Source organism: Mesitornis unicolor, unplaced genomic scaffold (assembly GCF_000695765.1).
Source record: "Mesitornis unicolor isolate BGI_N332 unplaced genomic scaffold, ASM69576v1 scaffold5941, whole genome shotgun sequence".
Classification (NCBI taxonomy): Eukaryota; Metazoa; Chordata; class Aves; order Mesitornithiformes; family Mesitornithidae; genus Mesitornis; species Mesitornis unicolor.
This window is the reverse complement of record NW_010161572.1, coordinates 57,330-81,684: the sequence shown is the minus strand read 5'-3', so window position 1 is coordinate 81,684 and position 24,355 is coordinate 57,330. Positions and strand designations below refer to the sequence as shown.

Here is a 24,355-nt window from a genome sequence, read left to right as displayed (position 1 = left end):
CAACTCCTAAGATTCTGTGATTCTGTGAACTTTCATAACTTCTCACTGATTTATTTGGTTTGCTTGAGGATTTTTGCTTGTTTCTGAAAACCTTTTTTACGTATTAGTTTCATGAAGCTTTAGTATATATAGCTTGCCTTTTACTTACTTTCTTTTGACATCTATTTTCTATTTTTAGCACTCTGAACTTCTCTGTGTTTGGTTTTCAACCCATCAGTATTTTGAAAGCGGAACTTACAAGGTCTTACCAGAACTAGTTGCAGCAATGTTCCTGGAAAAACTATGGAGAAAATTGTACTATTGAAAAGCATTTAAAGAGTAATGCAGTCATCTGGCACAGTCAGCATAGGATCACAAAGAAAGTCCTGTTTAACTGATTTGATACCCTTCTATCTTAAGGTCGCCTGGCTACTGAATGAAAGGAAGGTGGTGGATGTTTTTTTTCTGGATTTTAGTAAGGCTTTTGGTTCTGTTCCTCACAGTGTCCTGGACAAGTTGTCCAACTGTGGGATTGGCAAGTTCACAGTGTACTGGGTGAAAAACTGGCTGAAGGGCAGAGCTCAAAGGGTTGTAGTGAATGGTGTTACATCTGTCTGGCAACTGGTCACCAGCGGCTTTCCTTAGGGTTCAATTCTAGGGCCAGTCCTGTTCAATACATGTATCAATGACCTGGATGCAGGGGTTTAATGCACCATTAGCAAGTTTGCTGACGATACCAAACTGGCAGATGCTGTTGACTCTCTTGAGGGTTAAGAGGCCTTGCAGAGGGATCTAGATAGATTGGACCATTGGGCTATGATTAATGGGATGAAATTTAACAAGTCCAAATGCCAGAATTTTGTGCAGGGAGTAGAGCTGGGCACAAGTATGAAATGGGAGAGGAGTGGCTTGAGAGCAGCCCTTCAGAACGGGATCTGGAGGTACTGGTTGGCAGCAGACTTGATAGGAGTCAGCAGTGTGCCCTGGCAGCCAAAAGGGCCAGCTGCATCCTGGGGTGCATCCCAGTATGACCAGTGGGTCAAAAGAGGTGATTACCCTGCAGTGTTCAGCATTGGTGCTGCCTCACCTTGAGCACTGTGTGCAGTTCTGGGACCTACAATTTAAGATGGATGTGAAGATCCTTGAATGTGTCCAGAAGAGAGCAACAAAGTTGGTGAGAGGACTGGAAGGCATGTCTTCAAAAGAGCAACTAAGGAGTTTGGGCTTTTGTGGTTTGGAGAAAAGGAGGCTGAGGGGCAACTTCTAACAGCTTCCTGAGGGGTTGAAGCGAAGAAGATGCTAATCTCTTCTCCTTGGTACCCAGTGAATAGGACACATGGAAATGATTCAGAGCTGCACCAGAGGAGGTTTAGACTGAACATTAGGAAACATTTCTTTACCAAAACAGTGGTGAAACACTGAAAGAGGCTTCCTAGAGAGGTGTTGGATGCCCTGTGCTTGTCAATGCCCTTAATAACATGGCTTATCTTGGTCAGGCCTGCATTGGTCAGGCAGTTGGACTGGTTGATTGTTGTAGGTCCCTTCCAGCTGATGTAGTTCCCTTCCCCGAGTGTCTGGTTATTGCTATATCACTATTTATTGACTATGCCACAGTAGAATACCTGTGCTTATAATATTACAGAAGCATAAAACACCATGAGCAGACTTGTGACTGTAAATATCCATGTTCTTAGGATGATCAGCATGTCTGAGCAGTTTCTTCTGGCTTAGTTAGAGGGGCATATATGGTCAAATTTTCTTTCTAAAATGTTCCTGTCTGTCCCTCTTACTTTAGGAAATAATTTTTGTGCACAGCGTAATAAAATTTACCTTGCTGTAGTTGAAAGTTGTAATTTATTTGTGTAAACGCATGGCAGTTAAATGCCTGTTTACATAGTCCTAAGTCAGAAGACTTGGAAAGTGGTACCTGTCTTACTTTCACATAATTCATAATGCTCCATTATGATTCTTGTTGACTGTCTGTTGTCTTGTATACTACTTTCTTATAAGGTTGTGTAGTATTCCTCCAAGGGTCACCATGGTAACTAAATACTGAGACATACCTTAATCTAAAGGAAAAGCTGTGAAGATTAAAATATGTGCCATTACATGTTTTACCTTGAAATTCATGGGACTTCATGGGTATATATGTGGGGTTTTTTTTCCCCTATTACTGTTAAACTTTTAGAAATTTTGATAGTGCAGTAAAATAATCTCAATTTTCATTGTCTCTTTTTTCATTTAAAGTAGCAGAAGCGATACAATATCTCATAATGGCGAGATACCTAATAATCAAATACTTCAAGGAGAAACAAGGTAGGCTGCTTGTTTTTCTATAGTTACTATTAAAATAGATCCAGACAATCATAGTGCAAGCTTCTACTAACTTGAAAAAAAGCCAACCAACCAACACAAAGACCTACAACAAGTTTTATGTAAAAAATCCTGTAGTTTCTTCTACATTTGCATCTATATGTTAGAATTTGGGGTTTTTTTCAGTACTTTCCTGAAGGATTTGAACTAAAAGATCTTACCAGTAAGAGCAGGGTGCAGTTGCAATTGGAACAAAAGGATTTTCTAAAGTCCAAGTCTCGGAAGAATGCATTTAGGTGTACAAATAATAAATATGCTTTAAAATTGCAATTTTGAGTAGCAGTGGAACTCCATTAGATCTGCTTTTATGTCAGTGAGGGTGGCTTTTTTTGTTGTTATCAAAATAACAGAATATAATGACTAGAAAACCGATGAGTTAACCTTTCTGTAACACTACATCTAAAACTCTTTTCTGTTTAATACTGTGTATTTCTCTTTACAGTGGACACCCAACATTCAAATGCCCTCTGTGTCAGGAAGCCAATTTTACCAGACAACGTTTGCTGGATCACTGTAACAACAGACATCTTTATCAGATAGTTCCTGTAGTAAGTAAAGTTGCTTATGTATGCTTCTGAAGCTACTTATATTATAATTACATAAACAATTGTACATGTGCAGTAGCTACTCTATATCTGTAAAGATCCCTGTGGTCTGAGAAAGACAATATACTTAAGGCAGTGCATTATCTAACTTAAGGAGTGACTTTCATTCCAAAGTGTTTTGTGTCTCTCTTCTTGTCCGTTCTAAGGGATTTCTGACTTAATTGTCTCATTTGTCTTGATGTGAAAAAACCTCAGTTTTTGAGCCTGACACTTGCTTTTCTTCATTTAGTAACTTAGAGCTGCTTCTATAGAATCCCATTTGTAACGTAACTGTTGTTTCATGTGAAACTTACAGTTACTTGAAAAGTAATTGAAGGTAATCAAAGGGACTGAAGGAGAAAAATCTGTTTGGTTTTCTATTCTTTTCATCTGCATAGGGTGTATTATTTTTTTCTTTCAGCTTGTTCATCTCAATTGTATGAAAATCATCCTGGACAATAAGTAGGATGCAATAAACACTTTCTTTTCTAAATTTTAAACAACAAAAATTGACAAAAGGAGTGCCAGACAGGCGTGATAATCCCTCACTCCTAAGAGAAACACAAAATTTGGCAAGTTGAAATGTAATTTTTGAATGTTACACAGTTGAAGAGAAGAACCCTTAGAACTATGATTTTATGTAAACATCTCTACTGTGTTTTGGTAGGGGATGAGTAATAAACTAGTTATTCCTGTAGTACATGTCTTTACTGCATTCTGTATTACCAATAACTTTTTTTTCCATTCTTTTTCTTTCCCCTTCCCCTCCAAATTCAGGTCTGTCCCATTTGTGTATCTCTTCCTTGGGCAGATACTAATCAGGTTACTAGAAATCTTGTTAGCCATCTAAATCTAAGACACCGGTTTGACTACGGAGAATTTGTGGTAAGCTTCTTTGATGTGTAGGGGAATACGTGTTAACTTTTTTTCTGTAAATAAAAACGCTAGATAAAAAATGGGTACCAAACTTGTTTGTGCTCTGGACATGCTATGATCCTGCTTTGTATGGAGCTCAGAAGTATACCTGTCTGTTGGTAAACTCTCCATTATCAGCATGACGTGTGGCTGGGAATAGGTGTTGTCAACAGTTAAGCTCTTCTCCAAACTGATAATTTAAGTCTTTAGCTTAGTGTTCTCAATTTGAACTACTTGTTCCTCCAGAACAGTTTATTAATGCTGCTTCTGAGGGAAATAAAATAGATGCTACTCTGTTTTATTAACATTTTTTGACCTTTTGCAGCAGAAATGACTAAACCAAAATTCTTGAAAATCAAAATGCAGCTTGACTAGCTGGTATCGCTGCTACAGCCTTCCAATATGTAGACGGGCTGCAGTGTGAAAAAGATGTCGTTAAATCGTCATTCTGGTTGCCTTCTTTCAGGCTCACTGAGTAAATGACCTTGGAGTAGATGCAGAGCTACTTAGACATATGTAGTTGCTGGGTGGATCAGAAGTGAACCCAACCAATTGAGTTCTGCGTATGGAATCAGAGCTGGAGAGTTTGTGTTGTAGCTTCTACAGAGTTTGACAGGCTTTGGGGTACACTGCTGGCACTGTGTGTGGGATGAGCATAGTATTTGAGGCATGGGCAGGCTCACAGGTTAAAGATGGCAAAGATGGTGCATGTTGTTCTTCGTGTTGAGTGATCTGTGACAAATGCATGAAGAGCTATGAGATTTACACAAGGGACTGGGCTCTTCAGCATTAGTGCATCTTCCATGTGTGAGGTTGTAGAACTGGTGAATGGAATTCTGATTTGGGGAAGCTGCCAGAATTGTACTAAAAAGGTGTATTACTCTGGTGTATTAACAACCTGGAAGATAGCTCTTTGAAAGTAGCAGGATTAACCTCCCATCTTTTGTGGTAAGTGTTTGCTTTCTTCTTTTAAGCAGTATGCTCTCAACAACCTATGATTCCTGTTGTCTAGGGATCACATTTTATTTTCATTAATGGAGGATGTTATGGCTGGTTGGAAGCCCTGTTACAAGAATTGCGTGACATAGCTTTCCCGAGCTGGCTCTTCTGTAATGTAATTGAGCCAGGGAGAGAAGATGGACCCTTCTGCTTAATGAGCCTTGTCCCACTCATCTGATTCTTCTCCTGTCTCATGCATCTCTTGGTACTTGGTTAAATAAAAGATAATTATGCAATATAAACAGTCAGCTAGTACACATAAAGATGGAGAGTCTTCATCTAGGTGCCAATTCCTGTGTAAAAATGTGGAAAATGGGTGATTAAACTAAGGACTGTGGTGTATCTTGAGAATCTGTTCATTTTGATCATGTTTTCATTTTGTTTAGAATCTTCAGCTTGATGAAGAAGTCCAATACCAAAATGCAGTCGAAGAATCCTGTCACGTGAACTTTTGAAGTATAGTCCCTCCTTCATCTTACTGATGATCTGAGAGAATAAAATCACATGAATTCTGTTGGTGATCTGAAGTGTATGTTAATAAAACAGTATTCAGCAACCACTTTTCAGGCTTTTTTCCATGTTCATAAGGACTTTTCATAAATTATTTTGTTGAAACTCAAACTTGACATCTTTAGAGATCTGAACTAGGGACCTTTTTTGAACTTTTCACTGTTGTCTTGATTTTCTTTTACTGCTCTATTAATTACATGGTTTCTTTTATTAATGTCAGATATTTTAATTCACCAAAATCAATTTTGAAATTATCTTTAGAAAGACATGCAAAGGTGCTCTGTTGTACTCTTTAAGTTTGGCTGTCATCTGCTAAGGTATCAATGAGATGATTTTTTTTTTTTCTCCTCCTGCATGAAGACAAGGTTTTATTTGATGTTGTGATTTGTTTTTTACCATTACTGTGTGAATGAAAATAACACCAACTTAAGAAAGAAAAATACTAGTTTTCTATAGATGAAGAGAGATCATCATAGATCACGAGGCTTATTTTGCCTTTCATTGAGAAAGAATTATGCCATTGCCAAGGAATAATCACATCGATTTTTTCCACTTTTGGAGCATAACTTAAATATAACTTGCTTACTGAAGTGATGGCTGAGGACTTTTCCCTGTACTCCCAACTGCTAAGGAAGATGATCTCCCTGACAAACCTTCTGAACAGTTCAAGATGACATGAAAAAGGTAGACTTTTCCAGTTTATGACTGTGACCAGCCAGTTTTTCATTTTGGAAAATGTCATGGAGCTTTTTAAGAACTTCTGTTGTTTCATTAGGAATTCAAGTTTTGGTCTGTTCTGTCTTTCCTGGAAGGCTGTGTAACTAGAGAACTAATTGGCTTCAGACCTACCGATGCTCAGAAATGAACTTGTTTATTTTGGTAACACTGTTTAAAACTTGAATATCTCCTGGATCCAAAAGCTTGGAAAAACAGCTGAGAAGAACAACTTGCTCTAAAATAGCTGCCAACGTATTTTAAAAGTTCTTATTCTAGATTTCCACATTCCCAGCAGGACCATCATTAAAATCAGAGAAAACAGAAATAATACAATTTTGAATTTAAATGGAAAATCCATTTGTAAAAGAATTTTAAGGTCTTTTATTTAGTACTAATGGGGAGAAGAAGAAAGCAAGCTGCACAGCTTACATTTTAGAGGTTTAAGTAGAGTTTGTTCTGAATGTATACCTTTTAAGACTGAGTCTTCACCCCGTGTCACTATTGTGTAATGTCAAACTGCTGTTCTTAATGGGTGTTATATATGTGGTGGAGAACATCCCCAGCGATTTTCCTAGCCTAGTTGATGATTTATGTGTAATAGTACCAGTTGTGCAGCCAAAGTACAATATCTCTCTTGTGCCCTGGCTCCCATTTCTTCTCCAAACAGAGGTTTTGATTATCTTTTAAATGCTGGGCTATTTCATATTCCAGAACTGGTGAGATTGAAATGCCTCATTCTAGTTTCAGAACTCAGTCTTAGTTCTGATATGTTGAAACTAAAGCTCTATACACTGTAACTTAAATTTTCTATCTTCTTTTTTTTAAGAGTGGAAAACACAACTGAAGACATAGCTGGCTAAAATACAGAGAAAGCTGGCTACTTCAGAAATGTCTAAAAGTCATATCGTTGTTATAACAAGACGTCTTGCGTTTTGTTACTGGCTTAATACAGTGTTTTGAAAGCACACCATGCTTTGAGCTGGTACTCCGACTTCCTCGTTTGCCTCCCATACTCTCATCTGCGTGTCCTCACTTTTCTGTCAGCTCTCGTGCTTGTGGGACCACGTACTGATTTGCAGTGGTTCACTGATCCAGCTGAAAAGGTTGTTGGTTTGGCTTTTTTACTCTTTCCTCTATAAAGCTGGCTACGAAATAGTGCCCTTAGAAAGGTCTCAAGTTTTAGCTTTTTAAAATAAAAACGCATACCGTGGTGATTTTATTACTGCATACATTTCCTAAGAAATTTAATAGTTATATGTAAGTTTAGTTTTTTAGATTCAATAAAATATTTATACGATCTGGTAATAAATGCCTACAGCCAATACAGATTCAGAATGCCTCATGGACACTGGAACTAGTTATTTCTATTACTTGAACATATCTTGAAGAATTGCAAATGAAATTACAAGTATTTTAAAACTCTGGGAAACATTTTTCTATAGCAATAATTAGTTGTCACTTGATGCATAGTTGCTGAGAGTTTTAGTCATGTTTAAATGTTGGGAGATTTGAATACACATTTTAAAGCAACAAATGTGTGTAAATGCAATATAAAAACTTTGCAAAATGTTTATCCTCTTTATTTGGATATGTTAATATCTGTATTGGTCGGCGCTACCTTGCTTAAGAGTTTATACTTTTAATGTGAAGAGATTGCATCCAATACATTCACTAGGTAAGCGTTTGAAAATGAAATAATTATTTAAGTGTGCTGCTGCTGGTCATGATCTTTCTCACTGAAACTCAGACGTGCACAGAAAGTGGTGTATTTATGATGGGTAATGCTTGTACTCGAAACATGCAGTCTTTACTAGAAGAGTGCTGTTTAACAGTGTCCTCATGTTTATGTTGCATTGTGTATGGTTTCAACATGGTATGTTAAGTTTGAATTGTACCTTCTATTTTTTTTCTCCTATTAAAGTATTTTATTTTCTGTTTGTTTCTTCGTTGCATAATAAAGATGATCAGTCCCCTTGATGCTACTTCTTCCTTTCTGGATGCTTTCTAAACTTAAGTACACGGTCAGTTGTATGCTTTCACACTTTGAATGTTTAGGATGGCGTGTATGCTGCTGGAACTGATGAGTTGGGGCTCATGATCCTCCCATGAGCTAACAAATTACCTTCTATCACATCTGAAGATCTTGCCATGAGCAGGAAAGATGATAGATTGGACAAAACTCATTCATGCCTCCCATGATCATATGTTGCTGTCCCATCCGATTCTAATAAAGAAAGAACCTCCTAAAAGGAGAGAGAAAGAAGTATGTAACACTTGGGGCCAAGAGCAAAACCTCATTATTTGAGGGTAGATTTATTAAGAAGAGGCATTTTCAGAGAACTGTCAATAAATTTTGGGCTGGTTGTACTGTTGCACCAGCAAGGTGGTATGTAGACGATTTGTCCTTCTGTTGTGTATTTCTGAGCTGAAAAACCCTTTGGTTATTTTTTGTGCTTTTACATTCAGAGGACATAGAGGTGATGATATCGTTATGAAATTGAGTTAATGTCTTATTTTGAATGCCAGAAACACAGTGAAAATATGTAAATTTGCTTTTTATTAGTTCATTGTTCTTTCCCCTTAGCATGTAGTTTTCTGAGCTCTAAATGGATTGTTCTGTCTCCTAAATCAGGTTATAAGCCTTTAGTCAGAGATTCAGTTTAATTTTCTTTTACTATAGCAATGCATAGCTCATTATTTAGAGAGAGTGCACTCAATGTGTTTCATTCTCATTGGCAGTATGTTCATTACAGGATACGTGAGCTTTGCAAAACTTCTCTGTCCTGCTCCGGTCCTAAGCCAGGGCTTCATTCCCAGGGAGAGAGAGGGACTTTGTGCACCCAGGTCATCTTCTGACAGGTATTCAGGGATAGGAGGTTTTCTGTAGTTGGGAAGCATTCATGGGTCCCTCTTTTTAGATGGGGCTTTTGAGTCTGGTGAGGTTTGAACACCTGTCTGTGAGGACTCTGCTATAAAAGTCTGCGGCCGGTGTATTTTTTATGTCTTTTGTGTTATGCTGAAACAGACACACTAATTCACGGACCTCTTAAGAGATGTGCACTTTGCTATGTCTGGAAAACACTGTGCCATTTGTGAACTGACTGCAGCACCTGGCAGCTGAGGTTGTTTTCTTGCAGGCAAGCAGAGCTACAGGAGTATCTGACAAAAGCATCTTCAGGGCTCTTACAGAATTGGAGAAATCAGCAGTGAAAGAGCACAAACACTGCATAGCCTGTGCTTAGTACAGTGTGCATTTAAAAGAAACCAGATAGCTAGAGCCAGTTTGTGTCCTGTTGAAAACAAGTAGGAGACAAAATTCAGGGCCTCTACTCTGAGAAGGCTTTTCAATAATGTTAAAATTGCCACTTCCCAGTGAATTGCCAGACTCTTACTGGGGTCAAAGTGTGGAATTTTTTTTCTTTTTCCTCTCAAGTAATGTAAGTCTACTGTTTCTTACTCTCCTCAGACTGTGGGTCTGCTTTGGGAGGGATCAGTTTTTACTGCTGCTTTCTAGGCCTAACCAACCTTATTCTATATAACTTTTTTTTTCCTGACAGTCATATATCTCTATTTTTGTGGATATGATTAGGAAAGAAAGTTTTATGTTTATTCTGTCATATTCCCCATGCTGTTAGGAAATAGAAAAAAGAAAAAATAGGACAAAATCATCACTGCCTAATGCATTCTGTGGAAAACATCTAATTCCATTTTAAAACTTTGCCTTAAATCCACTGTACCCATTTAGGATGCATTTTTCAGCCCCTTGAAGCTGCAGGTCATTTCCCAGGGCTTAGAGGCAGAATACTGTTTTTATGAACTTGCTTAAGCTTATGAGGACACTTAGTCACTAAGAAAAGTCCTCTTCACTATTCCTTTACTGTTTCTCTACTTTAGTGTTTGTTTCTCTTTTTTTCCTCTGTATTTCACTACAGCAATTCTCGCAAGTTTGCCATGTTTCACTCCCACTCTCCTTTCTGTCTTTTAAAGTAATCAGCAATTAAATAGCTGAGATTATATTACTTAGCTACTAAGTATTTTCTCATATTCTGTATGTTTTACAAGCTTTTATGGCTGTGCCCTCAATATCTTGAGGCTGATGTGAGCCTCAGGGGTAGAGTAACTGAGCATCAATAATTTCCAGAGTTTGCCTGCCTCTTTTACTTCTAAGACTGGAGGAGTTTATATTTCTCTGAATGTGTTTGCAGTTTGAAAGAATCTGAACAATTTACCAGTCAGACCTGCTCTTTAACAGTAATATGCACTTGTTTTTTAGAACGCCTTGCATTATGTTCTCTGTTTTTGCAGATAAGGACAGAAGACAGTAGGAAGATGTTGTATTTCTTCAGGGTATTGGTTGTGGCACTAGTGTCTCAGAAGGAGTGATATTTGTGCCACCTCACTTGTGAGACTGTTCAAACTCCAGTAGTTTCTTTTATGAATTTTTCTTCTTTCGTAATTCAAACCACAAGAGGGCAGTGAATATTTTTGGGTTGTCTCTAAATAGGTAGAGTATTTAAGGATACTAATTCACTAAGCAGTTGTACTCTTGAGACACTTTTAGATAGGGGATTTCTATCAAGATGTTTCATAAAATGTAGCAAATCTTTTATATGCTTTAGAGGTTAAGAGGCTGACTAGGATCATTCCAATCTACAGAAAGAATATTTCTAATTTACCTTAAACGTATAGATTTAATTGTGGGCTTCATCATCTTTGGCAGGTAAGCTGTGTTCCCTCAGGACTCCACTCTAGGAACAACTGAATCACCCCAGTTCAGGAGTGAGCATGAAATACTACACATTCATGCCAACCCCATTTACTTGCAAGACCTTTCCTTCCCCAAACGCCTTCTTTAGAGGTCGTCTGTAATGCATTGTAGTGCGCGTAGGAATCACACGAGGGCATCTGAGGACTGCTGCATTCTGTGATAAGGTGCCACAGGGCTACTGCTGGTTTTTGACTTTTTGCTCTATGAAACTGCACACGTCAACGACTTGGGTAAGTGCATTGCCCAATTGCTGCGCTGAGGAGGTCTGCCTGGTGCTGAGTACAGGTGTGCTTCAATATTCCTTCATGTTATGCCTATATATTACTTTTAGGTTGTTCTTGGGTCATCTCAGGGAGAACTAGGTATCCCTGGAGCACGCTTCTGTAGTGGCATAATACTTAGTGGCCAGCTACAGCTGCTTTAGTAGCCACGTACCAGGCACAGTTTGCTTCGCACTGTAATCCAATTCATAGTTGCCATGAAATGTTTGTGTAAAAACACGTTGGACATGATTCAGATTCCTGTGAAAGGGGGAAAGGTGTAATCCTGTCTGAGTAATTAATTTATGAAAGATTATTTTCTCGCACAAAAGAAAGGGCAATGGTTAAAGTATGTGTCTGAAGTGGCGGTGGGCAGGATGGGATGTGATGTTATATACCTAAGGATCTGCTGTTTGCTTTATAACCTTGCTTTTTAATTTACCTGTAGCTAAGCAGTGGGAGGAAACTAGAGGTCTGCTTCATTTTCTTGATAACTTGTAGTCAAAGAAAACATGTCTTGTTTGGTCCTCTGCAGGAAGATGGAACACTTGTATTTGGTATCTGTTGTAATTTTCACTTTCTTACCTTATATTCCATGTGATACCTGCTAGGTTTGTAAACATTGGCGTTTCCTAACTTGGAATACTTAGGTGTTCGACTCGAAATGTTTTTTTATTTGATTGAAGGTCTCTTATCTTACAGGTTTAGCTGACAACTCTTATCTTCATTGGTGCTTTTGCCTCGTCAGCCAAGAGATACTACTGGCAGTGTTATTTATCCTCATTTCAGAGATTATCTGAAAAAAGCACAATTTATGCAAGATAATGCAGGAAGCTTGAGGCAGGGCAAGGAACAATCCACCATCTGAGAATAATAGACCCTTTGAATATCCTCCTACTCCTTAACATTTGTTCTATAAGGACTGCTAAGAGGGCTACATAATGCTCTTCAAAGACAGCACTTTTCAAGATTATTTAATGAATTCATATCACTTGACGTTAATCCTGAAACTTATGATCAGTCAGGTTCCACCCGAACATCAACAAACAGTTATGAATCACTGTTATTATCTGAGCAGTATACAGACAGCAAAATTGTCAAAGCATCTGTGCTTAAGATCAACAAAACTATTAAAATATTAAACTATCTACCAAAAATGCTAGAAAATCTCTGTCCATATATAGCTATTCTTAATTGTTTTTATGGTTCTCTGTAGTTGGCTGACATTGTATTTTTGAAAAAGTTCCTCTGGCTTTTAAAAGGAGCATTCTTGCTCTCCTGTGCTTCACTCATTTTTCCAATTTCTCTGCCCTCATTACGATCTCTTCCCAGATTTTTAGGTGTATGAAGAAGACTGAAGCAGGTGGTGTTTCCCATCTGCACTGGGCAGTGCCTGATGGATGTTCCTTCTTCTGCAACATGGCAGCAGGATAATAAGCCCTGTGGTATTATCGCTACCTGTGCTGCAGTGGTGCCCACCAGCAACAGTGCTACCAAGAGATGGTGCCTGACCAAGGGTACACGTAGCCTGCTCCATGGTGCTCCCCATCTGCCTGGTGCCAGAGAAGTGAGCTCAGCAGGAGATCCAAGCAGTCACTGCAACAGATCTGCTGCAAGCTTACATCAAGTTCTGATGTTTTCCTTTTCATTGCTTCTTCTAGCAGCATGGTGGTGTGTGGGTCTATGGGGAAAGGAGTGTAATTGACTGACAAAAGCTCAGATTTTGCAGGTGTCTCGACAGGTTACTCAGAGCTCATTATATAACTTAGCACCCATAAAAGTTGTGAACCATGTTCAAGGCAAAGAATTGCAAGGAAGGAAAAAGCAGTCAACCAGCTGAAGACCTGCTCCTTCTGCTTTGTGTTTAATATTTTTACTTTTTCTCAAATACGGAGCTTGGAGGCAGCATGCTGGTGGACTCTACCTGCAGGCCAAACTGGTAAAGGAAATAGCATCCTTGAATTCCACAGATCCCTGACCATGCTGAGAAAGGACATGCATTACTTTTGGCTGTTATATGCCCTGGTAACTAGAATAAAGATATAATCTAAGATTCTTTTTGTACGTCTGAAACTGCCCATCACCTATTCAGATAAGTTGCACTATCCTTTCTTAATTCATCTCCAGTAACATCTCTTACAGTGGGCCGTGGTCTCAGAAGTATGATATGGCCTATAGTGCTTTTCATCTTTAAAGAAAAATGTGCAGTCATGTAGGAAAACCCTTGAGGAAAATAGGGTGTAGGTTTATTGCCTGAACATGGATATTAAGTCAGTGATAAAGCAAGACATTTGTCATTGTAGAGAACATGGCCTCAAAAGTAGATAAGCTCTGTAGAAAAGATCTTCCATGATTACATAGAAAAAAAACTTTCTTAAGACTGTCCATCTCTATATTACTTTCTCCTCAACCTATATTGAAAAAGCATTTAGCTACTTCATGGATTACACTGAAATTTATGCCAAGAACTTCTGTCTTAAAAGTCCTGACATTTTATTGTTTGTATATTATTTTTTCAGTGCATCTTGGTTTTTTACTCCAGATGACTGTTTGAGGTGTCAAAACTCTTGAGTTTAATTAATTAAAATGCAGCGTGAATTGGAGGAAAAATGTATGTAGAGACTGTACTTTACAATGCAGAGATATCCTATAACTTCAGTATCTTCTGCTTGGTGTCACTGTATGCCAATTTCAACACCTTCTAGTGTTTTATTTGTGTAACTCACCTCCTGGCTAGTCCTGACAGTAGCGATGGCCATGACACAGAGATTCATACAGCCCTTATTTGTGACAAGAAAATCATCCTCCTATCTCCTATTTTGAAGAGGTTGGTGTGAGGTCTCAGTGATGGTTGATGCATCTTGGAAGCAGAGAAGTGGGAACAGAGAGAAGATTATCTTGATTATTTGCATTTAAAAGGGACCAAAGAAACAGAAAAACAGGCTTTTTAGGCTTTGAACACCAAGTAGTAAGACCAAAAAATGTGCTATTTCTTTTAAATTCATTGTATTCCACCATCTCAAGAAAACACTTGTAAGGTCTATAATGAAGTAATTACAGGTGCAGCTACACTAGTCTTTTAGGTTTGATCAGGGGTGTATTTTTTAAGCGAGTATCACCATCACTCCCACTTACCATGCTTGAGTTCACATCACAGCAGTTTTGGAGTGTCCAAATTGAATTCCTTTGGTTGGAAACTAAACTAGAATATGCTCTTCAGATCCTAATGCTTTAGATCTCCACATTGCCTAATGCAGTCCAGTTAGTGCCACTGATGTTCAGTCCTTGGGATAAAATCAGAGCCAGCCAAGAAGTAAAACTCTTTGAGACAGTATAGATGCCAGATTCCTATGACCAAATATTTCAATGTACAGATCTGCTTGAGTTGCTTTGAAGTATTTGTTACTGTGGACATGGCCAATCTAACCTAGAGAACCTCCAAAAGGAGAACCACCATCATCTCCCAGCAGCTGAAGATGACAGCGTGCAGAATTCAAGAGCTGCCGAACTTGCAGAAGAAATCTTGACAAAAGATATCTTCAACCTTCCAAACGTTCAGGAACAGTTGACACCATCATTAGTCAAGGTCGAAGATTACAATACTTATTGTCACTTTGTTGAAAAATATAAGATTATAAGAACAATGATATTCACAACTACTACTCAATGGATCAGCAAAGAAATAAGCATGTATCTGAGTGGCTAGAAATTGGTCAAGTGTCCTCATTACTTAGGATCAACCCATTCTTTCTTATTAGTTCTGATACTTAAAATAGTATGAGAACTGTTACTAATTTTTATATAATCATTTAGGAGTCTGTATTTACAATACAAAATCTAAATGCTTTTTTTTTTTAATGTTCTAACCAGGTAGTTGGTCTGGGAAAGGGGTACATTAGCCAAGTCTGATGATGCAATCACCACAAGTACCTCCCATTTAAGAATAAGAAGAAACTCTGGCCATTCCAGCTCTGTTTCCTCTGTATTTCCATTTTCTTGTGTCTGTTTCATCCTGTACATCAATTTGTGTCCAACACTTTTTCTCATAGCATTGCTTAAAAATAGATAAAGTATATGTTAGTTATAATATAGTAATGATGGACTTTGCTCACTGGACAAGAAAAAAGGTAGGTAAGTTAATAGTTGATGAAAGGACAAAGGTTTTGATTTATGATATTTGCTATCTTAAATACAAAGTTGGTCTGAAATTCTGTCCATGCATCTGCTGACTGGAGAACAGCATGGGCTGGTTTTCTGTGCCTGTGCTCCTAACTTGGCTGCTTCTTCAGGTGGTCTGGAGTCAGGTAAGAAAAGAAAGGATGCATATTCGTTATATGATTGAGTAAGCAATGCAGCTTAGGATGAGTTTGAGAGGAAAATACTTAAGTATATTGCTTTTGCAAAATAAGGATTCTGTTGTCATCTGCATAGAAGAAAGATTTGTGTTTCCTCGGAGTCTTAGTGCTGCTATTTTTAATAGGCCTGGCTATACATGGGAAGAGCTTATCTTGCATCCTCCATCTAAGCAAAATATCTACTATTATTCAGAGTAATGTCACCAGAATAGCACGTTAGAACCAAGATAAGTATTAAAATTTATTTTGCTACTCCATATTTGAATGGAAATGTGATTTTTTTCTTCTGTAACACAATATATTTGGTACTGAAATTGATGCCTTTTTAACCACTGGATATATTTGTAAATGACTGTTCTTTGTTCCTCCAATCCAGCTAAACTATTTAATGCCAAAAAAAGTAACAGTTGAGATTTTATATTTCCTGTCTTTTGTAGTCAAATGTAGCATTTTACTCCTTTATAGAATCATAGAATAGTTTGGGTTGGAAGGGACCTTAAAGACCATCCAGTCCAACCCCCCTGCCATCGACAGGGACACCTCCCACTAGACCAGGTTACTCAAAGTCTCATCCAACCCGGCCTTGAACGCTTCCAAGCAGGGGGCATCTATAACTTCTCTGGGCAGCCTGTTCCAATGTCTCACTACTCTGAGTAAAGAATTTCTAATCTAAAGCCATTTCCCCTTGTTCTATCACTACATGCCCTTGTAAAAAGTTCCTCTCCAAATTTCTTGTAGGCCCCCTTCAGGTACTGGAAGGCTGCTATAAGGTCCCCCTGGAGCCTTCACTTCCCTAGATGAAACAACACCAACTCTCTCAGTTGGTCTTTGTAGGGGAGGTGCTCTGATCATCTTCATGCTCTCCTCTGGACCCACTCCAACAGATCCATGTCTTTCTTATGTTGAGGGTCCCAGAACTGGTTGCAGTACTCCAGGTGGGGTCTCTTGAAAGCAGAGCAGAATCACCTTCCTTAACCTGCTGGCCACACTTCTTATGATGCAGCCCAGGATACAGTTGGCTTTCTGGGCTGCAAACGCACGTTGCTGGCTCATGTGAAGTTCCTCATCAACCACACCCCCAAGTCCTTCTCCTCAGGACTGCTCTCAATCCATTCTCCACCCAGCCTGTATTTGTGCTTGGGATTGCCCCGACCCATGTGCAGGACCTTGCACTTGGCCTTGTTGAACTTCATGATCTTGTGATAACTTATTGTAGAGGCCAGGAATTTTGGTGATACACAATTTAATTGGTTTGGAGAACAAAAAACAGCAGGTTGTTGAAAGTTCATTTCAGCTGTTCATAGCTTGAGGGTAATCTATAGAGTAAGATAATACTTACTGTGATATCACTTAAGCAGGATAACGTTAGTCTATTTTATATTATGCAACTTAACTGCCTGATTCTCTGAATCCAGCTCCAACAACGTATTGTGGCAATTGTGTCCTCTTCCTCTCCACTAACACATGCTCATACGTCTCCCTAACTCAAGAGCTCAACCTCATGTCCCCAACTTTCCCATAATCCTCCTCTATCCCACAGTACCCCAGCCCTACACTTCCCCTGTATTTCTGCTACCCATCATGACTACCTGCCCCTCAGTTCCCAGCCTTTTGGAAACTCAAGTCTCAGCCTTGTTTAGATTCCTCTACAGGCTTTGGTAAAGCATGTAGTAGGTGATACAGTAGGTGAAGCTTTCATATGTCAAACTGACTCGTAATAACCAGCTCCTGTGTGAGAGAGGGTCTTCTGATCACCAGGGCTAATTATTTCATTTCCATGTGCCTTATGGTCAGAAAAAGCTTCTTTTGTATTTCTGGATGCCAGTATTAAAAGTTATATAGTCTAGAGAAAACACCAATAAATTAGGGTCTTTCATCTAAGCTGGTTGGCTATATTCCCTCTGAAGTCCATGGTGAGGCAGGGAAATTTTCATTGAGTGGTTTATCATATCCTTGAATAACTGTCCAAGCTAGGGTAGGTGGATCATCTTCTGGAGGTGCCAGGACATCTTGGTGGCGCCATACCTTTTTTAGGGACAGATGAATTATATATGCAATTTCTCATTTGTTTCTCCACTGATTACTGTGTGAGTCTACTTACCTAGTTTTTATGTGACTAAAATAGGTGAGATGTTTCCCACCTGTTCAAAATGTCCTTATTCGCCAGTTAAATGTGCTCACAAGCCATGATTTGATCAACCTTTAATGTAACTTAATTTACATAAACCATGTTGTTTGCCAAAGTTAGGGACTAGTACTATAAATGTTCAGAATTTTTTTTTGTGTGTAGATTGAAAAGTAGCATTGGTTAGACTAAATTCGGTTTCTCTTTGGTACACCACAGGTAATACAACCTTCCTCTATCTGTGACTGTGAATCTGTTGTTAATTTGCAAAACTTTCGGAGACTAGAAATGCATCATATAGGTCTCAGTTGTCAGGCAGGGATTGAAAAGAAAGCTGCTGCTACTCAAACGAGTAATACTCATATGCAGAGATACTCCTTTTGAAACTGAGTATTTTTCTGTTGCAATTCGCAGAAATAAAGACCTAGTTTTTTTGAGAAGAAGGTGGAAAGGAGTGATGAAAGGAATTCCTTTGGCATAAAACATTTAGTGACAGTTTTCAGACACTGAAGACCAGCCTAGATTTCAGTTGTTTGCTGAATTTGGTGTTCCTTGGTCATAGACTTGCATTTTGGTTTATGTACCACAAGTGCTGCTGGACTTAGCTACATTGATTTCAGTTTGTGAGCTTTTGCTGCTGATACAGGAGCTTTTCTATGAGCCAGCCAGTTTTTACCTCTACCACAGTTATGCTTTCTGATTAGTCGATATGGGTATATTGTAGTTCATAATTATTGAAACTGTAGAAACATTTTATTCTTCATTAGTGGTTGTAAGAGGATTCAACATATATGGGTATGATTCTTCTCCTCCATCAACTTTACAGTTGTCTTTACAGAAAATACAATAATGTGATTTTAATTTTTGAATATTGCAAGCTTGTCTTGTCATTGTTTTCTTCCACGTTAGCTAGAAATCTCTGTGAGAGTGCGAGTTTAAAAGTAAAGGAAGTCTTCCAAATGTGTGTTACACACTTTGCACGTGTACTTTCAGCTTGTTTTATTAGCTGCACTCTCATTTCAAAACTTGAACACGTGGCCTGGACGCTGTCTTATGCATATCCAGTGATAACAAATTGTAATGAAATTATATATGCGCAATAAAACTTCAGAATGTAAGATTTTATTGACACTGCAGATTTATGAATGATTTGCTTGGAAAAGATATCTTGGTTTATTAAACTGTATCTGTACACAGTTATATATTTAATTTTTTTTTAGTCACCATCCTTATTTCTCATGAATTCTTATTATTCTTTGGATAATACCAGTTAACTCAGTGAAATGTGAGATCAAAATCAATCCTTCAGCATTTGCAGCTGCCCAGCTCTGGAAACATTTCTTCAATGGAGTTGGTCACTTTTCCACAGTGATACTGGGATTTTAAGAGTTGGGTATCTTAAAATCTATCAAATTTTGAAACAATTCAAAACTGTGAAGAACTGAAATTTGGCTGTTTCAGGAGAAATCTGATCAGGAAATAGATTGCACTCAGCGGTTTCTGTAACTGATGCTTCAAAATCAAAATCCTGCCTTTAGAGTGGGCAAGGCTGTAGTTTTCATTAAGAAAATCAAGAAGCGGAAGAAAAAGTTGATTAAAAACTTTGCCTGTTTATACAACCTTTAGATATTAAGCATTTGATTATGCCAGCTCATATCAATTAGGCATTATATCTCTCAAACCTATACATTACAACTTCTATTTGGTTAAGCAAAATAATAATTTTCCCTTCTTAGGCAATCAGAATAAATGACCAAATTCTGAGAAAAACTGTGAAGCGACAGTTTGAATTGATTTTAGTTCAGATTAATCAAAATGATAAAATGAGATCTCAGGCTCTTATATTTACAATATTTTTTTCCTGCCATTTGCTGGCATTTTCAGAAGAGAGTAATTTCAGACTGAAAATTGATCTTTCATTAAAAAGCTAAAATAGGACATTCTGACAATTTCAAAGCTTGCTTTCTGAACCTTTTCCAAATGAAAAAAATTCATTGAAGGTTTTGGGGTTTTTTTTGGCATTTGGTTAAAGTTCTTATATGAATGCCATCAGTTTTAGGGCCCATAGGTACATAAGCCCTCAAAGCTGTTCCCATCATTGTGTGCCAAAAGTCAGATCTAGAAGAACATGTGTATTTGAATTTCTCTTGAATATTCTAGCAATACTATCTTCTTATCCATTGTACAGATGTTGGAAATTACTAAAACTGATATTCCTGTGGACTGCATGGACTTGATTTTTGTCGTTTTTCAACATTCTGATCTTGTACTGTTCATTGCTTCTAATGGAGGTTGCAGATGTTTATCACACTGGAAAAATAAGTCCTACATACTAACTGCATGTACAAAAGACGACTTATTAATACAGAGAAACAAAACTGCTGGGGGGGGTACTATAGTAAAAATGCTTTGCAGAATTGCTGTTATATCTTATCATTTGCTATATCTATAACATATATTGTCAGAGCTTAGAATTTAAGGGTGTTTTTTACCTTCAGTTTCTGAACTTCTTTTTAAACACAGGAATACAAGACTTATGATGAGAAACAGAAAAACCCACTGAGCAACAGCTGGTTAGAAAGGCTGTTTATGATTTTTTTACTCACTGTGTAAGAAATAGTTCCACAGGATTGTGTCAAGTATGTCCAAACCAGTTCAAAATGAAGTGTGTAGTCCAATAAAAGAATATAGCTTATATTCTGTAGGCATGTTATGGCAAGGAAAGTTGTGTTATGTATATCTTGTTATGATTTTGCTCCAATATGGGACTTGGATTTTGCACTTTGCAGAAACAGCCTTTGAGTTGGTGCTGCTGAGGTAAATAGAGCCCAGCTGAGGCCCTGCAGTGGGGCTGAGATGACCTGGACTCTGTCCCCAGTCCTTCAAAGACATGCTGCGTGACACCGGACCATCTTCTATCTTTCTATTCCTCCATCTTCAGCTTTATGGTGGAAAGTTAAGCATAGCTTCCACAGGCTTTGTACAGCGCTCAGCTAGCAGCAATACTTGATTTAATAGAAATAGTAAGCTCTTTTTTTCCCATTTGAGAAAGTCCATTTTAGGCACTGCCTGAGTTGCGAGAAAAAAAAGGTTGTGAAAACTTCACAGAAGCGGCACTGGGCGACCTTCTTGTTGGGCAACCTGGAGAGGACACAAAACTAGCACATAAGTGAATAAACATTTCCAGTCAAATGAGAAGGCGGTGGGTCCAGTTAAACCAATACAAAGCCATGCACTAAATGCTGTCAGTTGAGCTTAAAACACATCTCTAATACTGTTGAGAGAGTAACACGAGCTGCATTTCATTATGTGCCTTTCTAATAATATCTTTTTCTCTTCCCTTTCCCCAGCCCGCTCTGGAGACAACTGGTGAGTTCTGTTTAGAGATCTATTTGTATGCACGGGAGGCAGTCAACAAAAACAGCTGCTCATAAACATCGCTAGGACAGACACAGATTTATAATTACTGTTATTGTTATTGTATTAATTTTCACACTTCATAAAGATAACAGCAAGGGCTCATGTCCTACCTCACTTGTCTTTTTATTTTTCAGAAATAGATGTAGATGGAGGAATTGATCAAGACATCTTTGACATCAATGAAGGTTTTTAAAAATTCAGTTTATCTTTTAATATTTTTTTTGTAATTTTCATTATGGCAGCCACAGATCAATAAAATAACTGAACATTTATCTCCTCTTCCCTTTAGCTTTAGGACTAGATCTTTTTGAGGGAGACATCAAACTTGATGGGGTGAGTTCAAATATAAAATATAAAACCAGAAATATGTCATTGACTTATGCAATGTAAAGTATCACTGGCATGGAAATGATTGATGCATCCTGCTCCTACTAACAATAAATGCTGTTTATGTAACAATAAACTGAGAACGTTTTGGGGATGGAGTTCTACAAAATGTCACAGACAATGAAGGAGTCAGGTGCATTTGCAGAAACATTATCCAGAATAAGATTGGTTTAGCCATTAGATCAATATTATTAGCTTCTTGTTTCCTTTACTGCGTTTTTTGTATTTGAACTTTTAAGAGATTCAGCAGCACCGATCATCATTTGGACAGGTTTTTATTAAAGATTCTTCATTTATCTGCACGGTATTTATTATGAGCTAATTAAATTTACAGACCAATGCTGCAAAACCTTCTTCATACAAGTAGATTCACTAAAACAAATGGAAAATTAGATCTGTAATAACACATTTTAAAGCATCTCTCCAGTATTCCTATCTGATCCATTAAAAAAAAGTATTTACATGGCAGGTTACATCCTAAAGAGACCTAGGAGAAGCCCCAAAAATGTTTTATACCCCTGAAAGTCAATAGTGTTTTACTGTCCCTTTTGGTGAACTGCTCTGGCCTGAGCATATCAGTGGAAGCAAGGACAGCACTTGCTAAGGGCACAGGAACAAACCCTTGCATTATGAAAAATTACAGAAATATTAATCTCTGTGCAGTTTTCAGGACTTTAGATGTTAATGTTTCACACAGGGGCTGAAGCTCTCCTCATATATGCATCAAAGTCAGGTAATTTGTATGGAGAAGATGCTGCAGAAGTTGGACACTGGTGGAAGGGAGTGAAGGGATTTCAAACTCAGGTCTTAGACTTCTGAGTGATCTCCCAGAGTTTTTGAGCTCTTTGATTTCCTATGTGTCTTATATAGATTTATAGGATACATGCTTTGCTTTAGTACTATTGTAGTCCCTGATCCTAGATAATTTTTTACTGAGGGCTGCATACTTATTTTCCTTCTCAGATTCAGGAACGAAACTCCATCATTGGTGATGACTATCGGTGGCCCCACGTTATTCCCTATGTCCTTGAAGATAGCCTAGGTACAGTATATATACAATGTCTGTGTGTCATATTGATTGAAACATTAAATGCAGACTGGTAACGATACTGTGGCATCCTTTTCTCTTGTAAGGAAACTATCATGCATTGTATATGCATCATGCCCTATTTTATACATAAGCACCAAAGAAAAATTACATGGAAACAAACCAAGAGAAAGATATGTCAGAACAGTCTTATTTCTAGTTTTTCAGTCCCTACCCAGGTCTTAATCCAGAAAAAAACCTGCTTATTTTAATCAAAGATTGCTGGAGCAAGACCCACCCTTAGGACTTGCAGCATACAGATCACAGCACAAACCTTTTGGCTCAGTATTGATGAGGACACTGTTTGCTTTGCAGAAATGAATGCTAAGGGACTCATCCTCAAGGCATTTGAACAGTATCGACTGAAAACCTGTATTGACTTCAAACCTTGGGAAGGGGAGAAGAATTACATATCTGTGTTCAAAGGAAGTGGGTAAGAGGAGTAATGTAAAATAATAACTCTCATCCTGTTTGGCTACAGGCTATTTTCATAGCCAGTGAAAATAATGGCCATTCTAAAACTCATATATCTGATTATATTTTTGTTGTGTCTGTTTTTCCAGTCTTTTTTTTAAAGTGGAAATTGTAGTAGTTCCCAAAACAGATATTACCTTGATAGTAATGAACAATGTCTTGCTGATACTTATTTTTAAATATAAGACATAATCAAGTCCTTTAAGAGATAATTTTCTAGGCACGGTAAAAGATACCAGAAACAAGCCAATTATTTTCTTGCTTGATCTTTGGCTATATGGACTGTCACTTTCAAATGGTCATTCTTAACATACCTTATTTTTTAGGAAAAAAAATATCCCAGTGGAAATATGGTAGTTCAGACTGCAGGACAATGAATTTTTTTGTTATAACAAATGGAATTGCATTTGAACAGCATCACAACAGCATTCAAATATAGCAGTGATGTTTTTGAATGCTGCAGAGCGTTGAGATATTTTGCAAAGGTTTAAGTTTGTTTACGTCTTTTGATGAATAGTTATGCTATTCAGTCTTAAATTTTGCAAGATAAGAATCCAGCAAAGAAGTCAAAATTGCTCCAGGTGCTTCCCTTTCTAAGATAGTCTCTGTCAAAACAGTGCAACAAAAAGAAATATATTCTCCACTTTATACTGAACCATTTCTCTGTTAGAAAAGGTTAGGGAAAGCTTGATAGCCTGGTGAGGAAATTTACTTTCAGAAAATTATTTCCTGATACGAGAATGCATTCATAAGTGGGAAAAGATTTTCTGATAATAGAAATGTTTCCCTTTCCCTTTGGCTTGTTCTGAGATATTTGTAGCAGATAATTGTTTCAAAATTTCCTTGGTCTCTGACTCTTTATATTTTCTACTCTTCATGCTGTGCACATGACTTTGAAACTCAGCCCTAAAAGATGCATAAGTGGAGGCTTAGGGAGCAATGCATTTTCCTGTGCTAATGACTCTACGGCTTTTTAAGCCAAATAGAAAAATCATGTAGCTAGATTTTTTGGTCCTTCATCACATAAAGTATGCATTGAATTTCCTAATAATTATACCTGAAAAAGAGCCACAATATTTAGCCTATGGCAAGTAAGAGGTCCCTGTACAATGTTTCATTTATATTTCTATTAAAAATAGATGAGTCATGTTGACAAAAAAGACAAGTCACTCTAGTTGGATATCGTATCTTGCCCTCACTGCCTGGTGTGTTGCTTGCCCTTCAAAGTTTCTATCATCTCAGCTGACACATCCGTAAAAAAACTAGCACTTTTTAAAAGATTGAAGCTAAATGGTGCAGTCTCCTGCAGGAGACCTCCATGAATACCTGATGTCTCATGTGGAAATACTAGAGATGGGGTTGATCTCTCTCTGGTCTGCTATTGATTTGACTGTACTACATG

The 24,355-nt window shown here is 37.9% G+C and overlaps 2 protein-coding genes across 2 annotated transcripts in view; both read left to right on the top strand.

Moving 5' to 3' along the window:
• The first annotated feature begins 795 nt into the window (after positions 1 to 795).
• RNF138 (ring finger protein 138, E3 ubiquitin protein ligase) lies at positions 796 to 5,343 on the top strand. The gene is made up of 5 exons (XM_010193352.1): positions 796 to 920; positions 2,227 to 2,295; positions 2,795 to 2,900; positions 3,714 to 3,821; positions 5,237 to 5,343. Exons 1-5 carry the CDS (start codon positions 796 to 798, stop codon positions 5,303 to 5,305), a joined length of 477 nt encoding a protein of 158 aa, XP_010191654.1. The 3' UTR covers positions 5,306 to 5,343.
• A 10,003-nt stretch (positions 5,344 to 15,346) lies between these two features.
• Positions 15,347 to 24,355, top strand: part of MEP1B (meprin A, beta) — a 24,457-nt gene continuing 15,448 nt past the window's right edge. The window contains exons 1-6 of the mRNA XM_010193349.1: positions 15,347 to 15,409; positions 20,936 to 20,954; positions 21,140 to 21,190; positions 21,295 to 21,338; positions 22,356 to 22,434; positions 22,795 to 22,912. Coding sequence (XP_010191651.1) covers positions 15,347 to 15,409; positions 20,936 to 20,954; positions 21,140 to 21,190; positions 21,295 to 21,338; positions 22,356 to 22,434; positions 22,795 to 22,912 — 374 coding nt within the window. The remainder of the gene's footprint in view (positions 15,410 to 20,935; positions 20,955 to 21,139; positions 21,191 to 21,294; positions 21,339 to 22,355; positions 22,435 to 22,794; positions 22,913 to 24,355) is intronic.